Raw genomic sequence first — 24,958 nt, forward strand, 5'->3', positions numbered from 1 at the left:
TCGATTGAGGCGCCTGGTAGCGTCACTTCCGGTGCCTGGCTCGGCTTCCGGCTTCCGGCTTCCGGCTTCCGGCTTGTGAGTCGTACGGGACGCCGCAGACGCCTCCGGTGAGTTGAAGCGCTTTCTTCTTAACTTTCTCCGCTTTCCCGGCTGCGGGTTGTCACTCGGCCATACGCTCTCCTGCGGGAGCTGGGGGTGGGCAGGGCGCGGCGCCGGGGCCGGAACGTATTCGCGGAGGGTCGGCGAGGAAGCGAGGGAGGCATGGAAACTGACGCTCGGGTCTGGCGAGGCTCCTGGACTTAGGAACCTTGTCTCTGGCGGGACGGGTCGGAGCCGGGGATCGTGTGGCCACTTCCTGGGGCTTCGGGCTGGGGCCGTAGGCGAATGTGCCTGCGTCTGGAGAGGCGGGGACCCTCGCGCATATGAAGTTATGGATAACTGGTGTTTTTTCGCTGGTGCGAGTCGTTTACAGCTCGCTCTGAGCCTTCAAGTGCTTGCCAGAGGCTCCCTTTTGCATCCGGGAGGCGACTCCCGGTACCCCAGCACTAATCCAGGCCACCATCAAACCTCGCGTGAGATAAAGCGAGAACTTCCCCTCTGATCTCTCTGCCTTCAGTTTGATGCTTGTCACTTCCTTCTCGTCGTCGTTCGCGACCCCAGTCCCCCAGGTTTCAGTTTAGGGCGTCGCAAGCCTCTGAGAAGCGTTACCTTTCACCTGTTACCCGCACAAGTACAGCCCTTGTCTGTGGGCCCTTTCCTTGTCAGTCATCCTATGCTGTGCACATACTGTGGGTGTAAATGTTCATCGAACGAAGAAATATGCGGGGCACCAAGGAAATAAAGCAAGGCCACAATTTGCAACTAAAACAGTGGGAAAAATGAAATCGTGTGGTGGGTGTGAAAAGTGCAAGACACAGAAAACAAGGGCTGAATTCTCAGGCCTCCTGTTTATCAGCTGTGTAACTGTGGGCAAGGACTTGCATTAACCTGTAAAAGACATTAGTAACAGCTGCTCGAAGTGCTTACTTCTGATTCCAGAGCTGCTAGAACTTTATCTCATTTAGCCTTTCTAGCTCTACTGGGTAGATTCTGTTACCATCCCCGTGTTACAGATTTGGACCTGGGAGATTAGAACTTGCCCTCAGTCAAGCAGCTAGTAAGAAGCATAGACAGATTTGAATTCAGATCCGGCTGGCTCTAGAATCTGAGCTCTTAACCATCAGGCGGTACCGCTCCAGCCTCTCAAGTCCATTAGAGGTGAATTTGGAGTGAGGGCTGTTGGTGATAAATTAAGTAATAGTATGAAGGGGCTTTGTAAGAGTATCCATGAAAGAGTTCTTGGCAAACTTCATTAATGTTCTTTTTTTTAAAAAAATAAGTGTACTTATTTACTTATTTCTGGCTGCGTTGGGTCTTACTTGCTCCACGCAGGCTTTCTCTAGTTGTGGCGAGCGGGGGCTACTCTTTGTTGTGGTGCGTGGGCTTCTCATTGTGGTGGCTTCTCTTGTTGCGGAGCCCTGGCTCTTGGCACGCGGGCTTCAGTATCTGTGGCACGTGGGCTCAGTAGTTGTGGCTAATGGTCTCTAGAGCACAGGCTCAGTAGTTGTGGCGCAAGGGTTTAGTTGTTCCGCGGCATGTGGGATCTTCCCAGACCAGGGCTCAAACCCGTGTCCCCTGCACTGGCAGGCGGATTCTTAACCACTGCGCCACCAGGGAAGTCCATTAATGTTCTATCTTTATGATTTTTACTGGATATACATTTGCTAGTTTCTTTTTTCATTTTTCTTCAAATCTCAATTTTTAAATTTTATTTAAAAAGAAAAGTTATTAGGTAGATGGGAGAACAGTATCACTTGTCATAAGTGAAAGATAAGTATAAAAATAAATAAATGTATGGAATAAAAGAATGTTAGTAAAATCTGACTAGATAATAGTGCCCCACCAAGTTTTCAGCCTGAGAACTGTTCTCCTTTTGTTTAAAAAAGAGGGCTAGGAAGTCCTCGAGAGGTTTTAAAGACTACTGCCAAACTGATATTTTCTGACATTGGGGGTTGAAAGAATTGAAAAGTTAGTTCCCTTGTGCTGTGTCCTTAATGCCAGACTATCATGAATGAATCCTCCCTGTTTAATAACAGAATATTTACTGTCTCTTTAGGCTATTTGAACAGTTTAACCCACAACATGGATATCAGACCAAATCACACAATTTATATCAACAATATGAATGACAAAATTAAAAAAGAGGGTAAGTGCTTTTTAAAAAAAAAGCTAAAGTGTGTTTGCTTACTACCATCTTAAAAATTATACAGCTTCAAAATTTCTCATCTAGTCATCTTTCACAGTGCCTGAAATAATGGTTTATCCCTTATTGTGTAAGGATTTTAAGGCTTTTTAAAGATAAAAATAGGTAGGGGCTGAAAATGTGTTGAATCTGTTTTCACTCATAGATAAATGGTTTCAAAAACTTAAAATTAGACCGCTAATGGGAATAGTATGATGTTTTTATTAAAATATGTAACTTTGTACAAATAAATGAGGGGGGGCACTCAGTGCCGTGTCATTTTATGAAGAATCTTGTCATAGTTTCATTCACAAATAACTGGTTTCCCCTCTAATTTTGTGCAGAATTGAAGAGATCCCTGTATGCCCTGTTTTCTCAGTTTGGCCACGTCGTAGATATTGTGGCTCTAAAGACCATGAAGATGAGGGGGCAAGCTTTTGTTATATTTAAGGAACTGGGCTCATCCACAAATGCCTTGAGACAGTTACAAGGATTTCCATTTTATGGCAAACCGATGGTAAATCAATCTTATTTTGGCATTAATCGCTATTAATGGTATGATAGATTTGTAAATATACCCTTGAAAATATGGCTATTGCTTTTTGCCTTCAGTTAAGAGTGGGTTTGGGTTTATTTTATTTATGTATTTATTTTTATAGAAACACAGTAGTAGAGCTTATAATTCACTTCTTGATTTATGGTAGTTCAAATAGGCAAAAATGTAGATGTAGAGATGTAGAATATTTTAAAAACAATGGCAGTATAGGCAATATTCTCATCTCAAAAGAGCTAGAAATTAGTAATTACTCAGAAGATTAAAAAGAAACCTCTGTAAACTTGTAAAACAACACAAAACAAAAATCGTGGGTCAAAGAGGGAATCCAGTCTGAAGTTTCAGAAAGTAGCATAGTGAAATACTGCATGTCAGAAGCTATGCAGTCAAAGCACTGATCTGAGGACAGTTCACAGATGTAAAGTCATAGGTTTTATTAATGAATAACAATGAAGGGAAATGAAATAGTCACACATGGAAAGTTTTAAACTCAGGAGTGACATGAGATTTCACATTTAGCAGCTGGATGAAGATTGGATTGTGGGAAGGGCAGAAGGGAAGTAGGGAACTCAGGAGGCATTGGTATAAGTCAGGGATGGTAGAGGATTGGATCAGGGTGGAGACAGCGTATATAGCAAGGGGCTCTAGGTGTGTGAATAGGTACCTAGGGAACTCAGGAGGCATTGGTATAAGTCAGGGATGGCAGAGGATTGGATCAGGGTGGAGACAGCGTATATAGCAAGGGGCTCTAGGTGTGTGAATAGGTACGTAGTACCTTGGGTGTGGATTTCAGTGCTTTTCTTCCAGAACTGGAATGTGATGGGAAGGGATGTTGGGGAAAGAGCCGAGGCCCAGAGTGTCAAGGACCCATGTTCTCATTCTAGTTTTGCCATTAACTGGCTCTGTGCTCATGTTCACTTTCACCTGTTAAAAAAAAAAAAAAAATATATATATATATATATATATATAAGCAAACTGGATATTCTTTGGTCTAATTCAGAAGCGAGCAAAAACTCTATAAAGGACCAGATAATAAATATTTTAGGCTTTGTGGGCCACATACGGTTTCTATTGCATATTCTTGTGTGTGTGTGTGTGTGTGTGTGTGGTTTTCTTAAACAATCCTTTAAAAATTGTGTTTAAAAATAAAGAAAAGAAGAAAGAAAAAAGTACTTAACTCATAAGCCATACAGAATCAGGCCATGGGCTGGATTTGGCCCATAATCTGTAGTGCAGACCTCTCATCTGATCCCTTTTTTTTTTTTTTAATACAAATGAAGAATCAGGCACAGAAAGCTTATGTTGCTGTAACCAGTGGCATCATCAGGACTTGAAAGCTAATCTCCTGGACACCCAAAATTGTGATTTTTCCCCCCTAAACTAGGATTCAGCACCCTATCTGTAAAAGGGCCAGACTAAATATTTTAGGCTTTATGAGCCAGGTAATCTCTTTTGCAGCTACATAACTTGCCTTTAGGGCCAGAGAAGCAGCCACAGAAGGTGTGCAGATCGATGAGTGTGCTGTGTCTCAAGAAGACCTAACATACAACATCAGGCAGTGTTGGCTGTGGTCAGTAGTCTGAGGACTTTGGTACCACGCTGTTTAATTCAGGCCTGAGCGCTGTTTGTCTGTTACTGGAGCACATTTTCTTCCCATCCTCCGTCCAGCTCTCCTTTTCCCATCATTTCCCACCTGACTGGGCACCATATATGTGGAAAGTCCTATTGCAGAAAACTGGGGGATAGTACCTGCATACCCCAGTTTTCAGTAAATTGGCATTTCCTGAGACCAGTTTATCTTTCTCAGTAGTGTAAAGAACTAGCATAAGTGAGATCTCAGTTGGCAGTAGCGTAAGACTGGGTTTTAGTTTAAATCTACAATTACATTAGTAGGAAGGAACAGTTTCTTCTCGTAGAGGGTTTTAGGGCTGTTTTGCTAAGTTGGGATGACAGGTTTGCATGTGCCTGTGACTGAGATCCAGGAAAGCTGGAAATTGTTTGCTGCGTTTGGCACTGGCTTCACCTTGCCAGCTAATTATTTAAAATCAATGGAGAAAGCCCATTAGACTGATCTCATATTGAAGGTATTTTAGGAGGTCTGTTCTCTACCTTCACTAAAGTAGTAGATACTGGCAAATCTCCCACATCCTGGAAGAAAGAAAAGAATGTTCCTTGAGCTGTCTTGTTTATACTTACTTAGGTGGTTTCAGTTGCCAACACACCAGATCAGAAATGAACAAAATTTTCTATAACTTGGAACTCAGAACAAAATTATTCTCTGTGATTCAAGGGCATTTGGTCATTAAATTCCAAAAATACCTCAGTAAAGTGGAACCATCTTCCTAAGGACTTCTGTCGTGAAACCTTAGGTATAAATGTAAATCTTGCACCTTCTCTAAGCTGTGGGTGGACTTTTATCCCTGACCAGTATTTAGTCTAGACCAGGGTTTTCAACACTGGCACTTTTGCCATTTTGAACTGAATACTTTTTTATTGTTGGGGCTGTATCGTTCATGGAAGAGTGTTTAGCAGCATCTCTGGCCTCTGCCCTCTTAGCATGACAACACGGTGTCTCCAGTCGGCAGTGCCAGCTGTCTCCGCGTGGGCAGATTCTCCTGTGGTTGAGAACTGCTGCTCTAGACCAGCCAGCCAAGAGCGAGGGCTGAGGTCAGAAATTTTCACAGGTCATAGGGACAAATACAAGATCACCCAAGATCTGTTCAGGTCAGGAAGAAGGGAGTTGGGAGGGAATCCCTGGGAGCAAGTCAGAGTTGGTCCAAAACTCTTTCTTTTGGTTAGATGATGACGTGCAAGACTAGCGGAGTTGCTCGCAGGGTAAATCCACTTGGAGCTGCCATGGTCCAGCAGCCAGAGGAAGCCTCAGGGACTGAGGTATCGTGGGAGGCCTGCCGCCCCTGCCTCGGTTCCCCCGATCATTCAGCTATGCGATAATGCTTTAGGCCAGGGCCATACTGCTCAAAGTGTGGGCCCCACCATCCCCTTTGTGCTTGTTAGACGTGCAGAATCTCAGGCCTCACCAGACCCCCCGCATCAGGATCTGCACTCTTACAAGCTCTCCAGGTAACTGGAATGCACATTGAAGTTCATGAAATGCTGTCCTGGACCAGTGTTTCTCACCGCTTGTTCAGTCGTGTGTGCCGTGCCTGCTGGCCATGGCATATCACTCATGCAAGTGACCTGGTTGCACGAGCTGTGACGCCGTCTTTTTGTTTCCTTTCAAAGCTTTTTAACTTTAAGCGGATGCCACTGTCAGTCATTTCACTTAAAAATAAGAGACCAGATTCAAGGGAAAGTCATTCTCAATCGTTGGTACTTCAACTTTGGAAGTAACAAATTCCACGCATATATGGACTCTCTGTGGAGTGTTCCTGTAAGGGACAGAGAGCTTTCCAATGCAGTTTTCTCTGTTCTTTTAAATGGAGAGGGGCAGGGGTGCAGATATTTCAAAGTCCTGTTTTTCTCATATGAAAATCTATGGCTTTTTCTTACAATAAACACAGTTGAATCTAACTTTGTCTCAGTTGTGAATCATGAGTCACGATTTATTTTCATTCGGTGCTCAGTATATTTGATAGATTTCCTTGAGTATGTGTTTAAAATCAGCTCATATTTGCATAATGAAATTTGAAATATTAATGACAAGTGTAGAAACAGCCTTCAGCATGATGAAAAGTAACTTGTTTTCAAATAATTAAAACAGCGAATCCAGTATGCAAAAACAGATTCTGATATAATATCTAAAATGCGTGGCACTTTTGCTGACAAAGAAAAGAAAAAAGAAAAGAAAAAAGCCAAAACCGTGGAACAGACTGCAACAACCATGAACAAAAAACCTGGTCAGGTAAGATGGGCAAAAGTTCATTTTTTTGTGTGTGTGTTACAAATTTGATAGAGATGTCTGTCTTCCATTTGAGGGGTGATCTTTGAGGCACGCATGTGCACATGTGTGTGTTTAAAGGTAGATTTTTAAGAAGCTGGAATGGTTGAATTCTAAAATTCCAATATTTGTGTTTAAGCAACAGATTAAAATATAAACCTTTACATATGCAGATTTATATTGAACAGTTTTATTTGAATTTGCATGACATTTAGTTCCATCATTCTCCAAAATTTGTTAATTTCTATTGGCTTATTTTTCAAGTTCTGTGTATAAATAATACTGTAGATGTTATCTTTAATGAGTATGCCACTGAAAGCTGCTTTCTTTGAACAGTTCAGGAATTCAAAATCTAATTTAAAATACCAGATAAAGGTGAAATTATCATCCAAAAAGTAGTTACTTTGGGATTGAAAGTGATTAGAAATCAGTTGTACTAAGTATAATGCTTGACTTCTTTCTAGTTGTTTTAAAAAAAGAGAAAGACTGGTCCTTATATTTATATATCTCCATAATTTTAAAGCTTAGAGGTTGAACTTTCTGATCTAGACCTTTCAGAAACATTTGACAAGTTAAATACATAAATGTTTGAGTCAGAGTTTTAAGATGTAAATTCTCAGTGAAAGTAAAGTTAAATAGATTTAAAAGTCTGTCTGTTAATCTTATTTTTATGAAGCAATTTAAAATATAAGTACCTGCTGCTTTTTTAGAGGGGTTGGAAATGTTAACTGTTTCTCTATTTCTTTGGGTTAGGGAACACCAAATTCAGCTAATACCCAAGGAAATGCAGCACCAAATCCTCAGGTAATATTTTTTTCCATGTGATACTTACTTTAAAATAAAATTACAAAACAATAACAATAATTACAACAACATGCATGTCTCCAAAAACTGAAAATGATTCCATGTATAAGCCACAATAACGTGGAAACTCACTCCTCAAAACATTTTAATTTTCTTTAAGAGGGAGAAAACAAAACCTGACTTTATTCCTTGCTTCCCATGGTGAGTCAGTGACAGAATCAAAACGATAGATTCTAAGCTCTGTGAGGTCAAGGAGCAAAATGGTTGTTTTCCGCACAGTACATGGCCCAGAGCTTTCCAGGCTTGTGGCTTGGTATCCATTCCCATTGGCTGAAGCACTAACCCATCTTTTCTGATAGAGCAAAGTTGTTTTACAGTTGCCTTAGCTCTTATTTCCACAGCACATATATATTTAAGTCTCCTGATACAGACTTATCAGGAAACTCTTTACCAAAGAGTTTTAGAAACTCTTTACCTAAGCTTCCCAATGAAGACCTCAAAAAGAAAGCCTGAGTTATGTTCTAATAGTTTCCGATGAGCCCCTTGGGTGCTAGGGTCTGACAGGGTCTTCACATCCAGGGAATTCCTTGCACCACTGAGGTTTTCCTCCTCTGATTTTAAGTTATTTGCATTTTCTTGCATTGTCTACTCTTCTGAAGTCTTTCAACAATTATAGTCCAGTTCACAAATGCCAGCACTTAATTCTCTAAGCCCTAAGTTGGTCTTTACATTTCATCTTTTTTCTTCCACGAAATTAGCCTGAAGACAGAGGCTCTTACATATAAAGACCTTTCCCTATAGTTCCCCATAACAGTGTGTATCCACTTACTGTATGTAACTAGATGCCATGTATATCTCATTTACTCAGGAAAAAAACCATTAAAAATTGCCAAGCAGTGGTTCTAAGTGGAAATCTTTCTATTTCCAGATTTTCTCTCACACTGGGAGGTAGTAAGCGATAGTGCAGAGCATTGAATATCTGAGGGTTAAGCAGCTGAGGATGGGTGACACCGATTCCTTCTCTGGTTTGTTAGGATCGGTTATATAATCCAGACGACAGAATCCTCCCGTTCCGGCTGACCTCCAGATGCTTAAAACTTAAATATTGTTTTAAATACCGTTAATTAAATACTTAAAAACTGTTAACAAGATTTGTAATCTTCCATATATTTATTAAGTGACTTGAATGTCTACCTTGTTTGGTTACTGTTAGGTTTTTGCTTATTTCTCTGGTGTCACTGTTTCTCAGCTTTAGTGTTCGATGTAGTAAGATTTCACAAGCCTTAAACGGTGGAATGTAGTTTTCTGAAGTTTAGATTTTAATATAAGAGCCAAATGGTTTACTGTACTTTTTATATTTACAAACTAACTTTGCCTTTTATTTTTAATAGGTCCCTGATTACCCTCCAAACTATATTTTATTCCTTAATAATTTACCAGAAGAGACTAATGAGATGATGTTATCCATGCTGTTTAATCAGTAAGTGTTTTCATAAACAAGTCTGTGTTCTGAGAGTCTCCTGACTGGACAGAGAGCACTTCCCTGGGTTCAATCCGTTTGTATATCACACAGTAATTCCTTGCAGCTTCATTGAGTTGCTCCAGGATTAATCATGAATTGAAGCCAGTCTGCAGATTTAGCAAATAAAAAGCTAAATTACCTGTAATGTTTGAATTATTAATTCTAGTTGATGAGTAAAACAGGAAACAAAGCTTTGATGAAATGACAAAAACAGAATTAGCTTACATGATTCCTGCAGTTTTTTTCATGGTATTAATTATGTTTTAGGCTCTTTCATCCCACTCAGGATTCTTTCTGGGATATGATACTTTTCCTGGACTCATATCAGGAAGTTGCTTACCAAATTTAAACACAGACATTTACGTATTTGATGTCATTTCTGTATTTACATGTATATAAATTGTTTACATATGTAAAAATTGTTTTAATTCTTTATAGGTTCCCTGGTTTCAAGGAAGTACGTTTGGTACCTGGGAGGCATGACATTGCTTTTGTTGAATTTGAAAACGATGGACAGGCTGGAGCTGCCAGGGATGCTTTACAGGGATTTAAGATCACACCATCCCATGCCATGAAGATCACCTATGCCAAGAAATAAGATTTGGGAAAGCTGCCTTTAAAGGACTTGGTGTTATGTATAGTTTTCGTTTTGATAACATTTGGTCAGGCCATTTTAATAGTTGGGGGTAGGGGAAAGTGTATGTGAAATTTTTGTAAAGGATTTAAAACATTACCTAGTCTTTGTTTAGCCTTAGTGAACTATGATGTGAAGGCCTTAATTTTGTACAATAAATTTTATTTGTATTCTGTATATAATATTTCATTTATTGGCCCACTGTCCTATCATCAAATGCTTATGCTCGTCTAGAACACATCTTAAGGTATATAAAACTGTAATAGGATGCTTTTCTTATGTTATTTTGGAGTAGCTAATGGTAGATGCTTTTCTAGTGTTATTTTGGAGTAGCTAATGGTAGAGAAACATTGAACCACTTTAATAAAAGTAAAGGAGAGTTAGATCAAGCACTTGATTATATTTTCTGTAATGTTTTATGCGTATGAACTACCATCCTAGAATTCATTTTTTCATTTGTTTTTGTTTGTAGGATTTTTGTTTGTTTGTTTGTTTGTTTGCTTTGGGCGCACCACACCGCTTTCGGGATCTTAGTTCTCCGACCAGGGATCGAACCCAGGCCCCCTGCAGTGGAAGTGCTGAGTCCTAACCACTAGACCGCCAGGGAATTCCCTGTTTGTGTTTTTTAATGATTCTTTTACTAATGATAAAAGTGATATCCTGGATATCAGAAGAAGGCGGGACCTGGGCAGGATCTCAATTCATCTTCATATTCAAATACATGAGCATAGTATTTGCTGGTAGTAGACATTTCACAAGTCTTTTCATTCAGTTTTTAATTGAATAAAGGTCATTTAGGAGTAACTGTACTTACTGTTTTCTGGGAAAACAGATGGAAAGGGAATATTGTCTTTAGACTTCACATTTTATGCTCTTACCCTCTTGAGGCAGGATCGTTCCTAAGGAATACCTGCTCAGTTATTAACCTCGTTATTGAACGACCTCCAAAGGAAAGATTTTTAGTCGGTAATCTTTTTGAAGACCAGTAGGCTGACTTGCACAGGTTGCCAATCCTAATCTTGCCGCCTCTTTGTGCTTCTTGAACGCTGATGCTCAGGTATTTCCAAAGCTCATTTTCTGTAGTGTTGGATGTCTACCTAAGGCTATTGATTCAAGTCCCCTGCTAGCAAAACCACAGGTGTCTATAGAAGTGGACGACTTTTTATGTATAGTGCATGGTAAAGTGACTATTAATCACTTCTTGTGTCTCTGTTTTAATATTTCCTGCAACAAGAGTTTTCCTTATCACATATTTCTTTATGTATTGAATATATATGGAATACATATTTATAGGAAGACTACTTTCAGAGTTTCGTAGATTTTTATCACATCACTCTTGTGCATACATAAGGAGGAAAAGCAGAATAATTTTTATCCCTTAACTTTCCACCTGCAGAGTCTGATTCTTATGAATAACTTTTTAACTTAGTTGTCAAGTTCATGTATGTCCATAAAATGTATGAACAGTGAGTTACTAGGAAAAAGACCATGCTGTTGCATGTTGACAGCAAGGCCAAACGCTGATAACATTTTCTAACTGCTTGCTCTCAGTGACTGCCCTTAGCTTGTCTCAGAAGATGTCTCACAGGACTTTCCTGGTGGCGCAGTGGTTAAGAACCCGCCTGCCAATGCAGGGGACACGGGTTCGGTCCCTGGTCCGGGAAGATCCCACATGCCGTGGAGCAACTAAGCCTGTGTGCCACAACTACTGAGCCTGCGCTCTAGGGCCAGCGAGCCACAACTACAGAGCTCGCAGCCCCCGCTACTCTTAGTACTCTTATCAATAGTTGATGAGTTTTGGCAGTTGTATAAGCTGTGTGAGGGTCATGATATAGAGCATTCTGTCACCCCTCAAAGACAAGAGCTGCCTTGTGCCCCCATCCCGACCCCAGGCAGCCACCCATCTGCTTTCTGTCAGTGCGACTGTGCCCTGTCCTAGTATGCTTTTGAGATTCATCTCTTGCGTGGATCAGCAGTTTGTTCCACCAGTGGATGGGCATTTGGGTTCTTTCCAGTTTGGGGCCATTAGGAATAAAGTGGCTCTGAACATTCACATACAAGTCTGTGTTGGACATGCGTTCTGTTAGAAGAAGATTTCAAGCAGAGGAGTGACATTTGATTACCTTTGAAAGCTTTTTATTCTGAAAAGTTTTCCAATTTATATAAGAGCCGAAATAGTACGCAGAGCTCCCATACATATTTTTGAACTGTTGAGAAATTTCCCCCTCCACCCCTCCTGAGTTCTTGTGGCTGGACTAATAATGAAATTGATACAAAACGGATTAACGGGAAAAAAAATTTTTTTAATTCATGCAGACAGAGGTCTCATAGAAATGAGACCTAAGTAGTGGCCAAAGCAGGCAGCTTTTATACCTTCTAGAGAAAGAAACTAGAGGTGAAGTGACGCCGCAAAGAAACAGGTTTGGGGTGCTCAGTAAAGAATCTAAACAGTTTGACCCTGGGGTAGTAAAGGAGTAACAAGGTTTGTTTAGACAAGCTTCTTGACCTGAATTCCCTATCTCTGGTGAAAGGGGTGTCCTACCTCTAGATGCAGGGGGTGCATCTTTCACATGAGAGATTTATTTCCTGCTTTCTGGGAGACAGGAGGGTCAGGGTGTCACTTTTGCATTGGCAGTTTCTTAAGTAACTAATTCAAAATAATCAGTATACCTTATTTCGGGGAGGCCCACCCTGAGCCCTAGCAGAACCATTTGACAGTGTGTTGACCTGATCGCTTGTTACCCCTTAAAACTTCAGTGTGGATTTCCTAAGTACAAGACCACTCTTCCACATGACTTCTAGATGACCAGCAACATCAAGGAATAACATTCATCCAATTTATTTTTTTGTATTTTATTATGTTTTATTCTTGGCTGCATTGGGCCTTCGTTGCTGCGCGGGCTTTCTCTAGTTGTGGCGAGTGGGGCTACTGTTTGTTGCGGTGCGCAGGCTTCTCATTGAGGTGGCTTCTCTTGTTGCGGAGCATGGGCTCTAGGCGCATAGGCATCAGTAATTGCAGCACGTGGGCTCAGTAGTTGCGGCATGCAGGCTCTAGGGCATGCAGGCTTCAGTAGTTGTGGCTCACGGGCTTAGTTGCTCCGTGGCATGTGGGATCTTCCCAGACCAGGGATCGAACCCGTGTCCCCTGCATTGGCAGGTGGATTCGTAACCACTGTGCCACCAGGGAAGTCCCCATCCTATTGATTGATGTCCCAATCATGACCCGAGAATCCAATCCAGGATCATGTGTTGAGTGTAGTTGTGCCTCTTTAGTCTCCTGTCAGTTCCTCAGCCTGTCCTAACCTTTCAGGATCTTAATTTTATATAGAGGTATCACATCTATATATCTATGGGTATATCTACTCAATTATACTAAAAATAATGAATTTGCAACAGTACCTCTGATTGCAACCCAATAGCACTGAGTTTATTCTAGCCTTTCCCCTCTCCTTACTTGTAACTTATTCTTCTCGAGGCCCATTAATCTCCATGTATTTACTAACTATATTTTGAAAAAGATTCGATCAAACTAGGATCTTCTGACCATCCTTAACTTCCTGATCTGTGGGAGTTGCACGGAGGGTCTAGAAGGAGCAGATGTTGTTATCCATTAAAGATAGCAGTTTTCAACTTGAATTTAACTTTCAACTTTGGCTGCATATTAGAATCATCTGGGAGATATTTTCAAACACCCATGCCTAACCTACACCCCAGATCAATTAAATCCCAATCTCTAGGGGTGAAACCCAGTCGTCAATATTTCTTAAGCTCCCCGATTGAGTCCAGCCTGAGTCAAAGTTATGAACGAACAAAGCAGATTTCTACCTTTATGAAGTGGCTTATATGATTAGATTATTAGTTCAGATTATATTTTTCAAAGGTAGTCTATAGAAGATAGCGTCAAAATGGAAACTATTGGGAGAGTCTCACATCTCCATTTTAAACTTAAAGGCTTAAAGTATTTTGTTTGGGTACTTAACAGGCATTTTGTCCCTTGAAAGTGTTGTATCCAGCAGACCTGATGACAAATGTGAAATCCTGGCTAAAAGTCTATGCTGTATTTGATGTGCCGTTGAACAGCACTTCTCAAACTTTAATGTTCATACGAATCACTTGTATCTTGTTAAAAAGTCGGTTCCGATTTAGCAGGACTGGGGTGGGGCCTGAGAGACTTTATGAAGTGATGCTAAAGTTGCTGGTCTGGAGACCATGCTTTGGTGGCAGGACCCCGGCGTCTCTGCCCTAATGATTTAGTCAATGAGTCTTAATTTGAGGGGTGTAATGAACATCTCTTTAGGCCTGATAAAACCTAGGGACTTTCCCCAGAAAAAGAGTACACATGCATGTATACACCTAAGCATATAATTTCAGGGATCATGCAGTCATTCAATGAATACCTATTTATGAGTACCGAGTATTTTTCTGGGTGCTAAAGATAGAGCAGTGGACGTCCCCACCTCGTGGGGCTTTCATTGTGGTGTCAGGGGGACAAATCACCAAGTAAGTAAACAAGGCATGTCAGGTATGAAACGTGCATCAGAACAGGGTCCACTGGTCGAGTGATGGACGGATTGGGTTGCGGGAGTGCGGGGCTGGCTCTGTTAAACTGGTCTGTCGGTGGAGACATCCTGACTATCAGAGAGCAGAAGACCAGTATCTGGAGGAAACGTATCCCAGGCAATAAGCTTGGGCCTAAAGCAGAAATGCTCTTCGCGTTTTCAAGTGCCTGGTGTGCCGGGAACAGAGCCAGTGAGGGGGAGTGACAGAAGGTGACCTCAGAAGGGTGGAGGGGTCAGATCATGCAGGGCCTTGTAGGTCAAGGCGAGGAGGCTGCTTCCACCCCGTCCACTTGTCCAAGACTTTTTTTTTTTTTTTTTTTTTTGCGGTACGCGGGCCTCTCACTGTTGAGGCCTCTCCTGTTGTGGAGCACAGGCTCCGGAAGCGCAGGCTCAGCGGCCATGGCTCACGGGCCCAGCCGCTCCGCGGCATGTGGGATCTTCCCGGACCGGGGCACGAACCCGCGTCCCCTGCATGGGCAGGCGGACTCTCAACCACGGCGCCACCAGGGAAGCCCTCAAAAATGATTTCTAATTCATCCCTTCCTTGAAGTGAAACAGGAAATAAAGAATTTAAAACCCCAATTCTAAGTTGACAGTGGATGCATGGAAACGGCACTGGACCACAATCCCACTGGCTGACGCTTGGAGTGGTTAAGAAAGGCAGCTCTGGTCTCAGCTTCCTCTTCTATAATGAAGATACTGGATTTCACAAGCTTCCACATCAGGGCCAGCCGTGTAAGCGATTCTCCCTTGAAAAGAACACACCACTCCCACCCCTACACCACATACACCCAAACAGTAAAACTTTGTTACATACACACACATCCCTAAAACAATCAAACTTTTTCATTGTACTATATTTTGCTTTCCCAGTTTATCCCTTGAAAAATTGTTTTGTACCTATTTTGTAAGTTGAATGCTCGTCCCTCATTTTGTCAGGTGACAGTGTTTCGGGGGAGAGAAAAGGAGGTTCTGCTCTAAAACTTTATCAGCAACCAAGTTCGACAGGGCAGCCTGACAGGGCCTCTAGTCTAGAAATAATGAGGGGGCGGGGGGCCACCTTATGAGAGAAAAAAAATCCCAAACACCCTACGACAAGCAGAAACCTATTGTCTCCTTCTCCCAATAGAAAGTAAACCCTTGGGCCCAGACCTTTTTTAATTCACGGCTATGTCTCTAGCGCCTACAACAGTGCCTGGCACATAGCAGGTGCTCAGGAAATATTTGTTGACTAGGTGGGGACAGGTATTAGCGCTTCAACTTTGTCCTTTTTTTTTTTGACCACATCACGTGGCACGCGGGATCTTAGTTCCCCAACCAGGGATCGAACCCTCACCCCCTGCACTGGAAGCACGGAGTCTTAACCACTGGACCACCAGGGAAGTCCCAGCGCTTCAACTTTAATGACTTGTAACTGTGCCCCTCTTCCCATGGGAAAGATGCCCTGAAGCAGGCCAGGCAGGCATGGGGGTTCGAGGAGAAACAAACCTCCAGCTTTACTCCCTTCTCTATGAGCCATGAGCATTTTGAGACTGAATTTCAAAAATCTCCGAGAGAGGAGGCAGAAAAAAAGCCTGTTCCATTTTTCCCAACCCACCTACTCCTTCTCCCCGCCACCACCCCCCATTAGTAGGGTCTTGATGTGTTACAGTCCATGCTTGCCCCAACAGACATGACTCCTAAGAATCCTATCGTGAATGAGTTGTAAATGTAAGCATCCTTAACTTATCTATTATATAAATCCAGATGTTTATTAAATGTTTAAATCAAAATTATTTGTATTAAGGGTATAGATCTCACATCTTCAACAGTTTCCTACAGTTAGCACATCTTTGCTCATACATTGAAAGAATATGAGGTTTGAACTAAAAACATTTTTTAAATGACTTAAAATTCTCATAGTTCTTTCAACAGTGTCTTCCTGATACAATAAACCACAGCGAAAGTGACTTTAACAACGGTGGACCATTTTGGATACCATTTGTGTGTAAAAAAGACACAGAGTTTGAGTCTCTTTGGGAAATCAGATGCTAAATAGCCCCTAGAGCCCAGTAGCTGTTATGAAAGCAGAGGAACGGTAGCCACCTCCCCATTGGCCGGGGGACTTACCCAGATGTCTGGCTTTCACATAAAAGACAGGAAGCACTGAAGTCAGTCTCCACTTCCACTCAAAGGGCAGAAGCAAAACCAGCAAAAAAGGAAGATGGCAAGACTATTGTTACTTTTCCTCCCAGGTCTTGTGGCCACATGTGCCGTGCATGGAATATTTATGGACAGACTTGCTTCCAGGAAGCTGTGTGCAGATGACGAGTGTGTCTGTAAGGACTTTTTTATGCCTTTCATTACCTTTCTATTATATAATCAAAAAAGAAATATGCAACAATACCATAAAATCTGATTGTACTTGTAAGTGAATTTTCTCTAATGTGCATGTGATTAGCATTGTTTCTCCTGGCCCGTGCCTCTTGTGTCTTACCATGAAGAATTCACTTGGCTAAGATTCTGCTGGGTGCTGCTTTAATACCTTAGTTATCTTCTGGAACTGAACATGAGCTATAGATTAGGAGGTATTAGTCACTCTGATTTCCTAGTTCTCTTATATGCTCTGCCTTTTTGCTGTGATAAAATCCAGGAGCCAATGTTTTTTTCTTCGAGATAAACATTTCAGTGTTTTTTTCTTCCAGATACTATTTCTCTGGCCCGAGCTCAAGAAGATTACAGTGCCCCAGACTGTAGATTCATTAACGTTAAAAAAGGGCAGTGGATCTATGTTTACTCAAAGCTGGTAAAAGAAAAGGAAGCTGGAGAATTTTGGTCTGGCAGTGTAAGATGAGATTATTTAAAATATATACACATCTTGACATATGTTGCTCTGAATTTTTCCTGTTACCTATCTGCAATGCCTTTTAACATTTAAAACTAGCTGTTAAGAACAATATAGATGCTGTGGATACAAGTGCAAAAATTCATATATATTTGCTTTTATTGCATTTTGAAGAAACAAAGAAAATTTCATAACAAAACCAAATGTAGGTTTATTTGATGGTTTGGCAAGAGATCTAGTCAAACACATGGGGGCTTGAACATCCCAAAGAGTTTGAAACTTATTCAAAAATATATGAGTGGATTTGCCAAGTAAAAGGCATGTGTACTGGCAGTCAGGCTACGTTTCAATATTTTTAAGGAAACTTTAGCACTGTCTTTAATTCCAAAGAATCTGCTTTCTTCAGTTAAAACATGCAGGGGTGGGCCCTAGGGAGGGATGAAGCCGGGTTGATTTACCGTCCTCCACTGCAGCTGCAGCTCCAGCTCCAGAGATAAATTCTCAAGTAATAAAGAATTAAATCTTAGATTCACTTAAGACCCGTTCATTTGAATTTTTAAAAATAGAGAGAGTCCTTTAAAAGTCCTTTAAAATAACAGTGTCTGTTTACCTTTTTAAAAAAGGTACAGCCTTTATTTATGGGTTCCAAAAAAGATTTCAGGCAGCTCACAAGATTGCATAGAGAAATGCTAAAGTAGGGACACAGTAAGATTAGGCCACAAAAGAACACACACACAATTTCTGTGGGTTGACTTAGTTGCTGTGAGCAAACTCCAAATTTGGGTCTGAGCCCCCCAGAATCCAGACTGAGAAGCAAAGCACTGGCAGTTATGTAATTCTCATGGATAGCAAAGAGGATGCCTGAGGGTTTCTAAAAGAGGACTCACATCAGCTTTCCCCTCACTGTTACACTTCTGGGCACTCAGGTTTATGGCGATCACCCTGAGGACGAGATGGGAACTGTGGGTTATTTCCCCAGCAACTTGGTCCAGGAGCAACATGTGTACCAAGAAGCCACCAAGGAAGTTCCCACCACGGTAAGCATCCTGGGGGTGCCAGGGAAGGACTCAGATCTCAAGGTAATGTAGATGTAGGCAGGTGTGAATAATGCATCATGCAACTTACAAGGTGCATCAAGCAAAGCCCCCCGACACTTTCAGTGGTGACATCTCTAGACAACGAGATCTGGGGGAATATTTATACCTACTATCAATGTTGAAAGGTTAGTGAAATTTCTCTACCAGCCCCCTTCGTGTTAGATGCAAGTTATCCTGGAAAGGGCTCCATGTCACAAAGAAAGAAACATAATACTAACTGACTCTTACTGATAGGTACACTTGTTGACTAAAGACTTGGGCTGAGAAAAATATCAGCACCTGTATTTGACAAAACCAAAACATTCTGGAAAATTTTTGAATGCCTACTTTTGTGACAGATAGACTCTACTTATGCATGAAAAAAGAAATTGTACTCTTCCTAATGCCCTGGGGTCTTGTATACCCAGAACAGAAATAAAAGATCCCCTTTGAGCTACTTTGCAAGGTGGTTGTTTTGAAACGATTCTCCTGGAGCTAACTGCTGTGCAAAGTAACTTCAAAACATTGCCCGACCTACATAAATGCGACTCACTTGTCATCATGTCTTAGCATTGAGCTTGAGTGTGTCAAATAACCGTAAATTAAAAGTGTATTTGAGAATCTTCACTTTAAGTAGTTTTTGACTTAAAGTAATACTTGTGTCATACTCTCTGGGGTTCAGACGTTGCTTATTTGAAATCCAAATTTCCCTTTGATTACATATGATTTGAAATAAAGAATCTACATCTGTTTTCTGGCCCTGCATGCTCAGCTCAATCTTTTTTTGCTTTTGTTTTTTTCCAGGATATTGACTTCTTCTGCGAGTAAGAAGTTAGACAAATTTGCAGATAGAAAGGAAACACCAAAAAACAAAGAAAAAAGCGAAAATAACCAAAAAATACATGTCCCTAATTTCTGACTTTTGTTTCAAGGGTTTCGCTTGGGGCTGGAGATGGCAGATAAAGGGGAGGGGAGGGGGGAGGGGAAAGGAAGGAGGGGGAAAGGGCAGGGGGGAGGGGGTGTTCTCCGAGCCTGGTCTTCCCACCCACTGGGACAGGGTGACCTTTGCCTAAGTGGATGAATTGAAAGTAGAGAATTATTTTTCAGCCTAGAGAATCTTCTCTTACACAGGGATCATATAGAAGAGAGTTCATTTATAGTTATTTCTAAATAGTAATTCTTCCAAGCTCTTTGGAGCCCCATATAAACTTAGGTCATAGGTCTTTTCTTTGGACATGATGTTTTCTACTTATTTGTCTCTCTGGCCAGTTGGAGTATTATAATGTACCCAAAGGGGCTATGTCATCAAGGAGTATTCTAGGATTGTTGTTACTTTTAATATTTGATGCCTTTGGGATGTGAAGCTGTTGGGGAAGAAAAAGAGCTGTTTGGACTCATAGATGTTTGGACTATGCCTCTAAATTTCTCTTTAAAAAAATGTCTCACAAATTATTTCAGTTGAATCATTTTACTTTCTAAATGATCAACTTACCTCTTCCCAAATTTTAAATAATTTAAAATTTTAATTTTAATAAATTTAAAAATTTAAATTTTAGTAAGTGGTGGTGGGGTGCTTTATGAAATATTTGCAGTGGAATAGTTTCTCCTTATTATGTGCTGTTACTGGATATTATTCAATCTTCAAGTTGAAATATACAGAAAAAAAAAAGTATATGGGTTATTTTCTCCACTTCTATTTCAACTTCGAATTTCCTCTTCCTGTGCAAATTCCCCCAGTCAAGGGTGATGTGTTAAGAAATCTGGTGAGGGGATACAGGTTTGGTGGTCCTGATGGACCCACAAGTTTTTCTACATTTAACTGGAAATCGGCTTTGATTGTGTATTACTAATGTAATCCTTTTGATGTAGTCATGAGCTTTTGTTTGTTTACATGTAATGTAACATGTTAAAATGTCTGTACTACACTCAAACATTTTTTCACAATTTCTGAGTTTAAAAAATTTTTTTAAAAACACTTTCACCTTGAGGAATAGAAAGTCTGGGAGGTGGGGTTTGGGAATGGGGTTTGTTCCTCAGTTTTCTGGGGTCTGAGCATCCCACAAGCATGAGGAGAAGGGCATTTAGGACGAGTTGGAGGCTTGGACCCCAGAGTCATTTTCCAGCTCTGCCCATTGTGACTTTAGGTGAATATGTTTTTGCCAAACTCTTAGGGAGGTCAGTCAAATAAAATGGTACCCCACCCCCAAGAAAAAGCCCCCTAAACCCAAACCCACCTACTGTTTTTTTTCTATCTCACTTTATTCCATAAAAGATTTCATGCAACATCTAGAGCTCTCAACACAATTTTAAGCTAAGAGACATTTATCCAACCTCTGTTTCTATCTGTCTCTTACTTGCTGGCCCTCCATTCCAGACACCCCATCGCCCCTCGAGACACGCAGCACCCCCATTGTGCCCTCACTTTGTCCAAAGCCCCTACGTGTCTGGCTTCAGGCATCCAGCCTGGAGTGCCCCAGGCACAGGGCTTCCAGCTATAGGCTCCCTCCTGGCCCAAATCTGCTCCCACCCCCAGGACTGGTCTCATGTAGGAGTTCAAGGTCATTGATTGATTTAAATCTCCGGGGGGCTTATCTGCAGTAAAAGAATGAAAGCACTTGCAGGAACTTTAAACACCATCTTTAGGCTCTGGGAAAGCAAAATGCCATCCCTGGACCAGTAGCAGGATGGCCTCACCTGGAAGCTGATTAGAAAGCAGAGTCTCAGGGCCCACTGCAGACCTTCTGAATCAAAATCTGCATTTTAACAAGACCCTCAGGGATTCATGGACCCATGCAGGAAGGGAAAAACTTCCTTCTACTCTTCTAGGCTCTGTGGCTGGACATAAGAGTTAAAACTGGTGTAGGACAGATGAATAGGGGAAAAGCATACACATTTAATTCCGTAAGACTTCTGCTTATGGAAGTATAAGGAAACAATATGGGGAGTGGACATGAGTAGCATAGACAAGTCGATTCCATGAGCCCACTTAGGGCAAGTGGGAGACTGCCTAGAGCAGGGCTACTCAGAGTGGGTACCAGCGCAGGACGAGGCCAGTACAGAAAGCCATCGAAGGAGAAAAGAGTCAGGGCATGGTGGACGCTGGCAGGCAAAAACCTGAAATCTTGTTTAAGGGATGTGTGGAATTGGTGGCTCCGAAAAATTGGGTGATGAGAACAGAGCCCAGGGCACCATGGAAGAATGTGGGATGTACATGTCAGTGCCGCCGTTTCCTAGCTGTGCATGCCTGAAAATGGTTCTAACCTCTCAGGACCTCTGTTTTCTTGACTATAAAAGTCCTTAGGGACTTCCCTGGCGGTCCAGTAGTTAAGACTCCGCGCTTCCACTGCAGGGGGCGCAGGTTCTATCCCTGGTTGGGGAACTAAGATCCCGCATGCCCTGCAGCACGGCCAAAAAATAAAAGGGGTTAATGACAACTTCGTGGCTGAGTTGTTACAAATTTTAAATACAGTGTGTGCAAAGGGTTTGCACATGGTAGGACCCCTACGTGGCAGCCACTATTATCTGACCCAAGAGGGCTGCATGAGAATGGCCGTCACTCCTGGAGCTGTGCTCTAACCCTCCAGATGCTTCACTGATCAGAAACTGCACTTCCCCATCGGACCATCTGGAACGTCTACATCAAAGGTATTTGTAACATTTTCCAGATTGCGTACTTTTTTGTAGTTTCATTTTTTTAAAAAAAAATCACCTGAAATTCTCATAGTCCCAAGTCATTCCACCAGCCATTCAGGGATATGGTATACACTATACGTGTATAATTTAGATTTGAGATCCCAGTTCTGGCCACAGCCCTTCATCAACACCAGCATGTGAGGGTCACCACACCTTATAAAGATCAACATATATAATTTGCTCACCCATGAAACCTAGAGCCAGATGGGTTTCAGCTGTAAACTAATCGTATTTAGGCTCAGCCAATAGGGTTGTCTCATTTGTATATCGCCATCCTAGCAGGGGTGTAAATAACAATGCCTCTTGGGAAATCCACCTCAGAAAGGGGGTGCCCCACCAGAGCGTGAGTACTTCGGGTCCGCACCTTGATGGCACTTGCTGTATCTGCAGAGCCGTACGCTGTCTCTCTGCTCTCTGGATGCTGGAAGTTCAGGTCTCTGGCCAGACATTTTGACCCTCACTCTGTTGAGAGCCTTGTACAAGACCCAGAGCACATGACAGTGCAGGCAGCCTACTGGGAAGAGAGGACGCCTCCTCGGATCACAGCAGAGACCCAGCTGGAGACTGAGGTACTGTGGTTTCCACTCCTTCTTGAAAAATGTATGCATGAGCAGAATGTATCCTAATGAGGAGGTTATTCTGTATAGATTACTAGAGTACATGATGTTATATTGGATACACTTTTGTTATGTCAAATATAATAAATACAAGTAATCCAAACAGGCTGCACTTGGTTCATGCCTCATGTTGTGTCAAAGCCAGTGGAATTCCTGCAATGGGAATCATTGTAGATTTCAGACCCCTTGTGCCTCTTCCATATCGTGTGGGACGAAGGCTCAGACTTCTGTTGTTTGGGTCACATGTTTGTTTCATTTAACCTCTTGCTTCCCAATTTGCACATCTACACGTGGGAATAATAATGCCTTTGAGGATAATAATAATTAACTTTGAAGGTAATTATGAGGATTAAATTAAATGAGATAGTGTTTGTAAAATCACACAGCACAGTACACAGCAGGCGTGTAATAATTGCTAGTAAAATTAACTTTTTTAATTTAAGAGGCTTTTAAAATATTTTTGAAACCTTGGAAGAACTACAGATTTTTTTTTAAGTGAACCGAAAGTATATCTTGAGCATCTTTTCTTTCCAGAACACTTCTGTTTTTCTCCCTAGGTTTTCTGAAGTTGTTTGCAAGACATTCTGCAAATACTTAGCACAAAGATGCAGACACACAGGCACGTGCGCGCGCGTGCACACACACACACACACACAAGCTTGACAAATGTTATATTTAATGTCTGGGATGGTACCTCTTCCCTGCCTTCATGACCAGGGAAATTCTCTGGTGCTCTGGCAAAGAAACATTTAAAAACACCTGGGCACCAGGGAGATATTGTCCCCTTATAAGCCTCAGTGCTCTCTTTCTTCAAATCCTTCCCTTTCTCACCCTCCTGCGTCCTCAAAAGATGTTGCAAATGGCAGGAGGCCATCAGACTCTCCCTGATGTCTGAGGCCCAGCCAAGAGCGACTTCACTTGATTTCAGCCGCTCCTTTTGAGTGCCTGCAATTGTGACGTATCCTTGGGATGACTAATAAGTGAGTGGCTAGAGGTCTTTTGGAGTAAATCCCTGCAGTCCTGCAGAAACTATTAAGGTTGACCTAATTAACGAGTCCATTGTTCTGCAAGGCACCTCATTTTCAGAGTACAGTCTTCAGAATTCCCTCTCTTGGCTATTTCCCTGGAACAAACATTCAGCAAAAGGCAAGAAAAGGCAATTTAAGACAAGGCTTCGATTACCTGCTGAAAGCACCATGAGCTCATCTCTCCCCACCACTGGGCAGCATATTACTAATGTAATAGCGTTCCTTTTTGTTAAAAGTCATACCTCTTGTTCAAGGGGCTGGTGGCTGGGTGAGCTGCTTTTGTTTTTTTAAGTAAGTCTCTCTCTCTCTTTCTCTCTCTCTTTTTAAAAAAATATTTATTTATTTTATTTATTTATTTTCTCTTTTTTTTTTTTGGCTACCTTGGGTCTTAGTGGCAACACACGGGATCTTTTAGTGGCGTGAGGGATCTTCTTCGTTCGGGTGCGTGGCCTGCTCAGGTTTCTCTCTAGCTGTGTAGTGGGCTCCAGGGCGCATGGGCTCTGTAGTTTGTGGCACGTGGGCTCTCTAGTTGAGGCGCACGAGCTCAGTAGTTGTGGCACGTGGGCTTAGTTGCCCACCCTCCGGCATGTGTGATCTTAGCTCTCCAACTAGTGATCGAACCCACGTCCCCTGTGTTGGAAGGCGGATTCTTTACCACTGGACTTCCAGGAGAGTCCCAGGCAAGTTGCTTTTGCTCTCTGCAAACCTGCAAGAGGTAAATCAGAATCCCCATCAGATATTAAGATTAGAGATCCATCTTTTCAATTCCTGGCCGTGAATTCATAAGACCCTTTCCTAACCAGGCCTAACAAGGGTTTTTTCCAACTTGCTATGTGAAATGGCAAAGTGAAATGGAGTAACTGAGGGGACTGACTGTCAGGATGGTCAGGTCTCCAGTCAACTTCTACTACAAGCATCCATATTTTAGCGTCCCCACCCACTTCCCTGCCCCAGTGGCTTTTGTGAAGACACAGTTTGTGCAAAAAATACTTGAGTCACAGTTGACTTGGTTCATCGTTCACAGTGTGGTTAAATTCAGCAGCTCCTTTTGTGCAGTCAAGTTTTAGAAAACCCTAGAATATTTCATAGGCTTAGAAAAAGGCAAATTGAAGGTGTCAGTGCCTTGAGTGTCACGCGCTCCTGACCCTTGATAAGTGTGGGCATTTATTGCTTCTCGTGTTTATTGGCTGTGCCCTCGTGGATCCAGTTCAATACAGGGAGATAGTAAGCTAGTTCATGTAGTATTTAAACAAATCTCTGGAGGGAGTGGGTATTTCAGCTCTGAATGGAAAGAAGACATAGGAGCCAGCACTAGGAAGAAAAAAATCTCATTTCTTCAACAAGCAGACTTATCCATCTGAAATGCTGGAAGAAAAAGAGAGAAAGGAAAATCACACAAACTAATACTATTCCATGTCCTACCCTTGAAATACAATTTTCGTGACTTAAAGGCCTTTCCATGCTACTAC

At 41.8% G+C, this 24,958-nt stretch overlaps 2 protein-coding genes across 2 annotated transcripts; both read left to right on the top strand.

Annotated features, from left to right (window-relative positions):
- Window positions 1–57: 57 nt before the first annotated feature.
- On the top strand, window positions 58–10,081 carry SNRPB2 (small nuclear ribonucleoprotein polypeptide B2). The gene is made up of 7 exons (XM_081258004.1): window positions 58–107; window positions 2,156–2,245; window positions 2,626–2,798; window positions 6,556–6,696; window positions 7,486–7,536; window positions 8,928–9,016; window positions 9,497–10,081. Exons 2-7 carry the CDS (start codon window positions 2,182–2,184, stop codon window positions 9,654–9,656), a joined length of 678 nt encoding a protein of 225 aa, XP_081114130.1. The 5' UTR covers window positions 58–107; window positions 2,156–2,181; the 3' UTR covers window positions 9,657–10,081.
- Window positions 10,082–16,449: 6,368 nt separating this feature from the next.
- On the top strand, window positions 16,450–19,108 carry OTOR (otoraplin). The gene is made up of 4 exons (XM_081256727.1): window positions 16,450–16,569; window positions 16,936–17,075; window positions 18,002–18,112; window positions 18,956–19,108. The coding sequence occupies exons 1-4, from the start codon at window positions 16,455–16,457 to the stop codon at window positions 18,977–18,979; spliced, it is 390 nt and encodes a 129-aa protein (XP_081112853.1). The 5' UTR covers window positions 16,450–16,454; the 3' UTR covers window positions 18,980–19,108.
- Window positions 19,109–24,958: the final 5,850 nt, after the last annotated feature.

The sequence above is a fragment of the Mesoplodon bidens genome (assembly GCF_964165515.1).
Source record: "Mesoplodon bidens genome assembly, chromosome: 15".
Lineage (NCBI taxonomy): Eukaryota > Metazoa > Chordata > Mammalia > Artiodactyla > Ziphiidae > Mesoplodon > Mesoplodon bidens.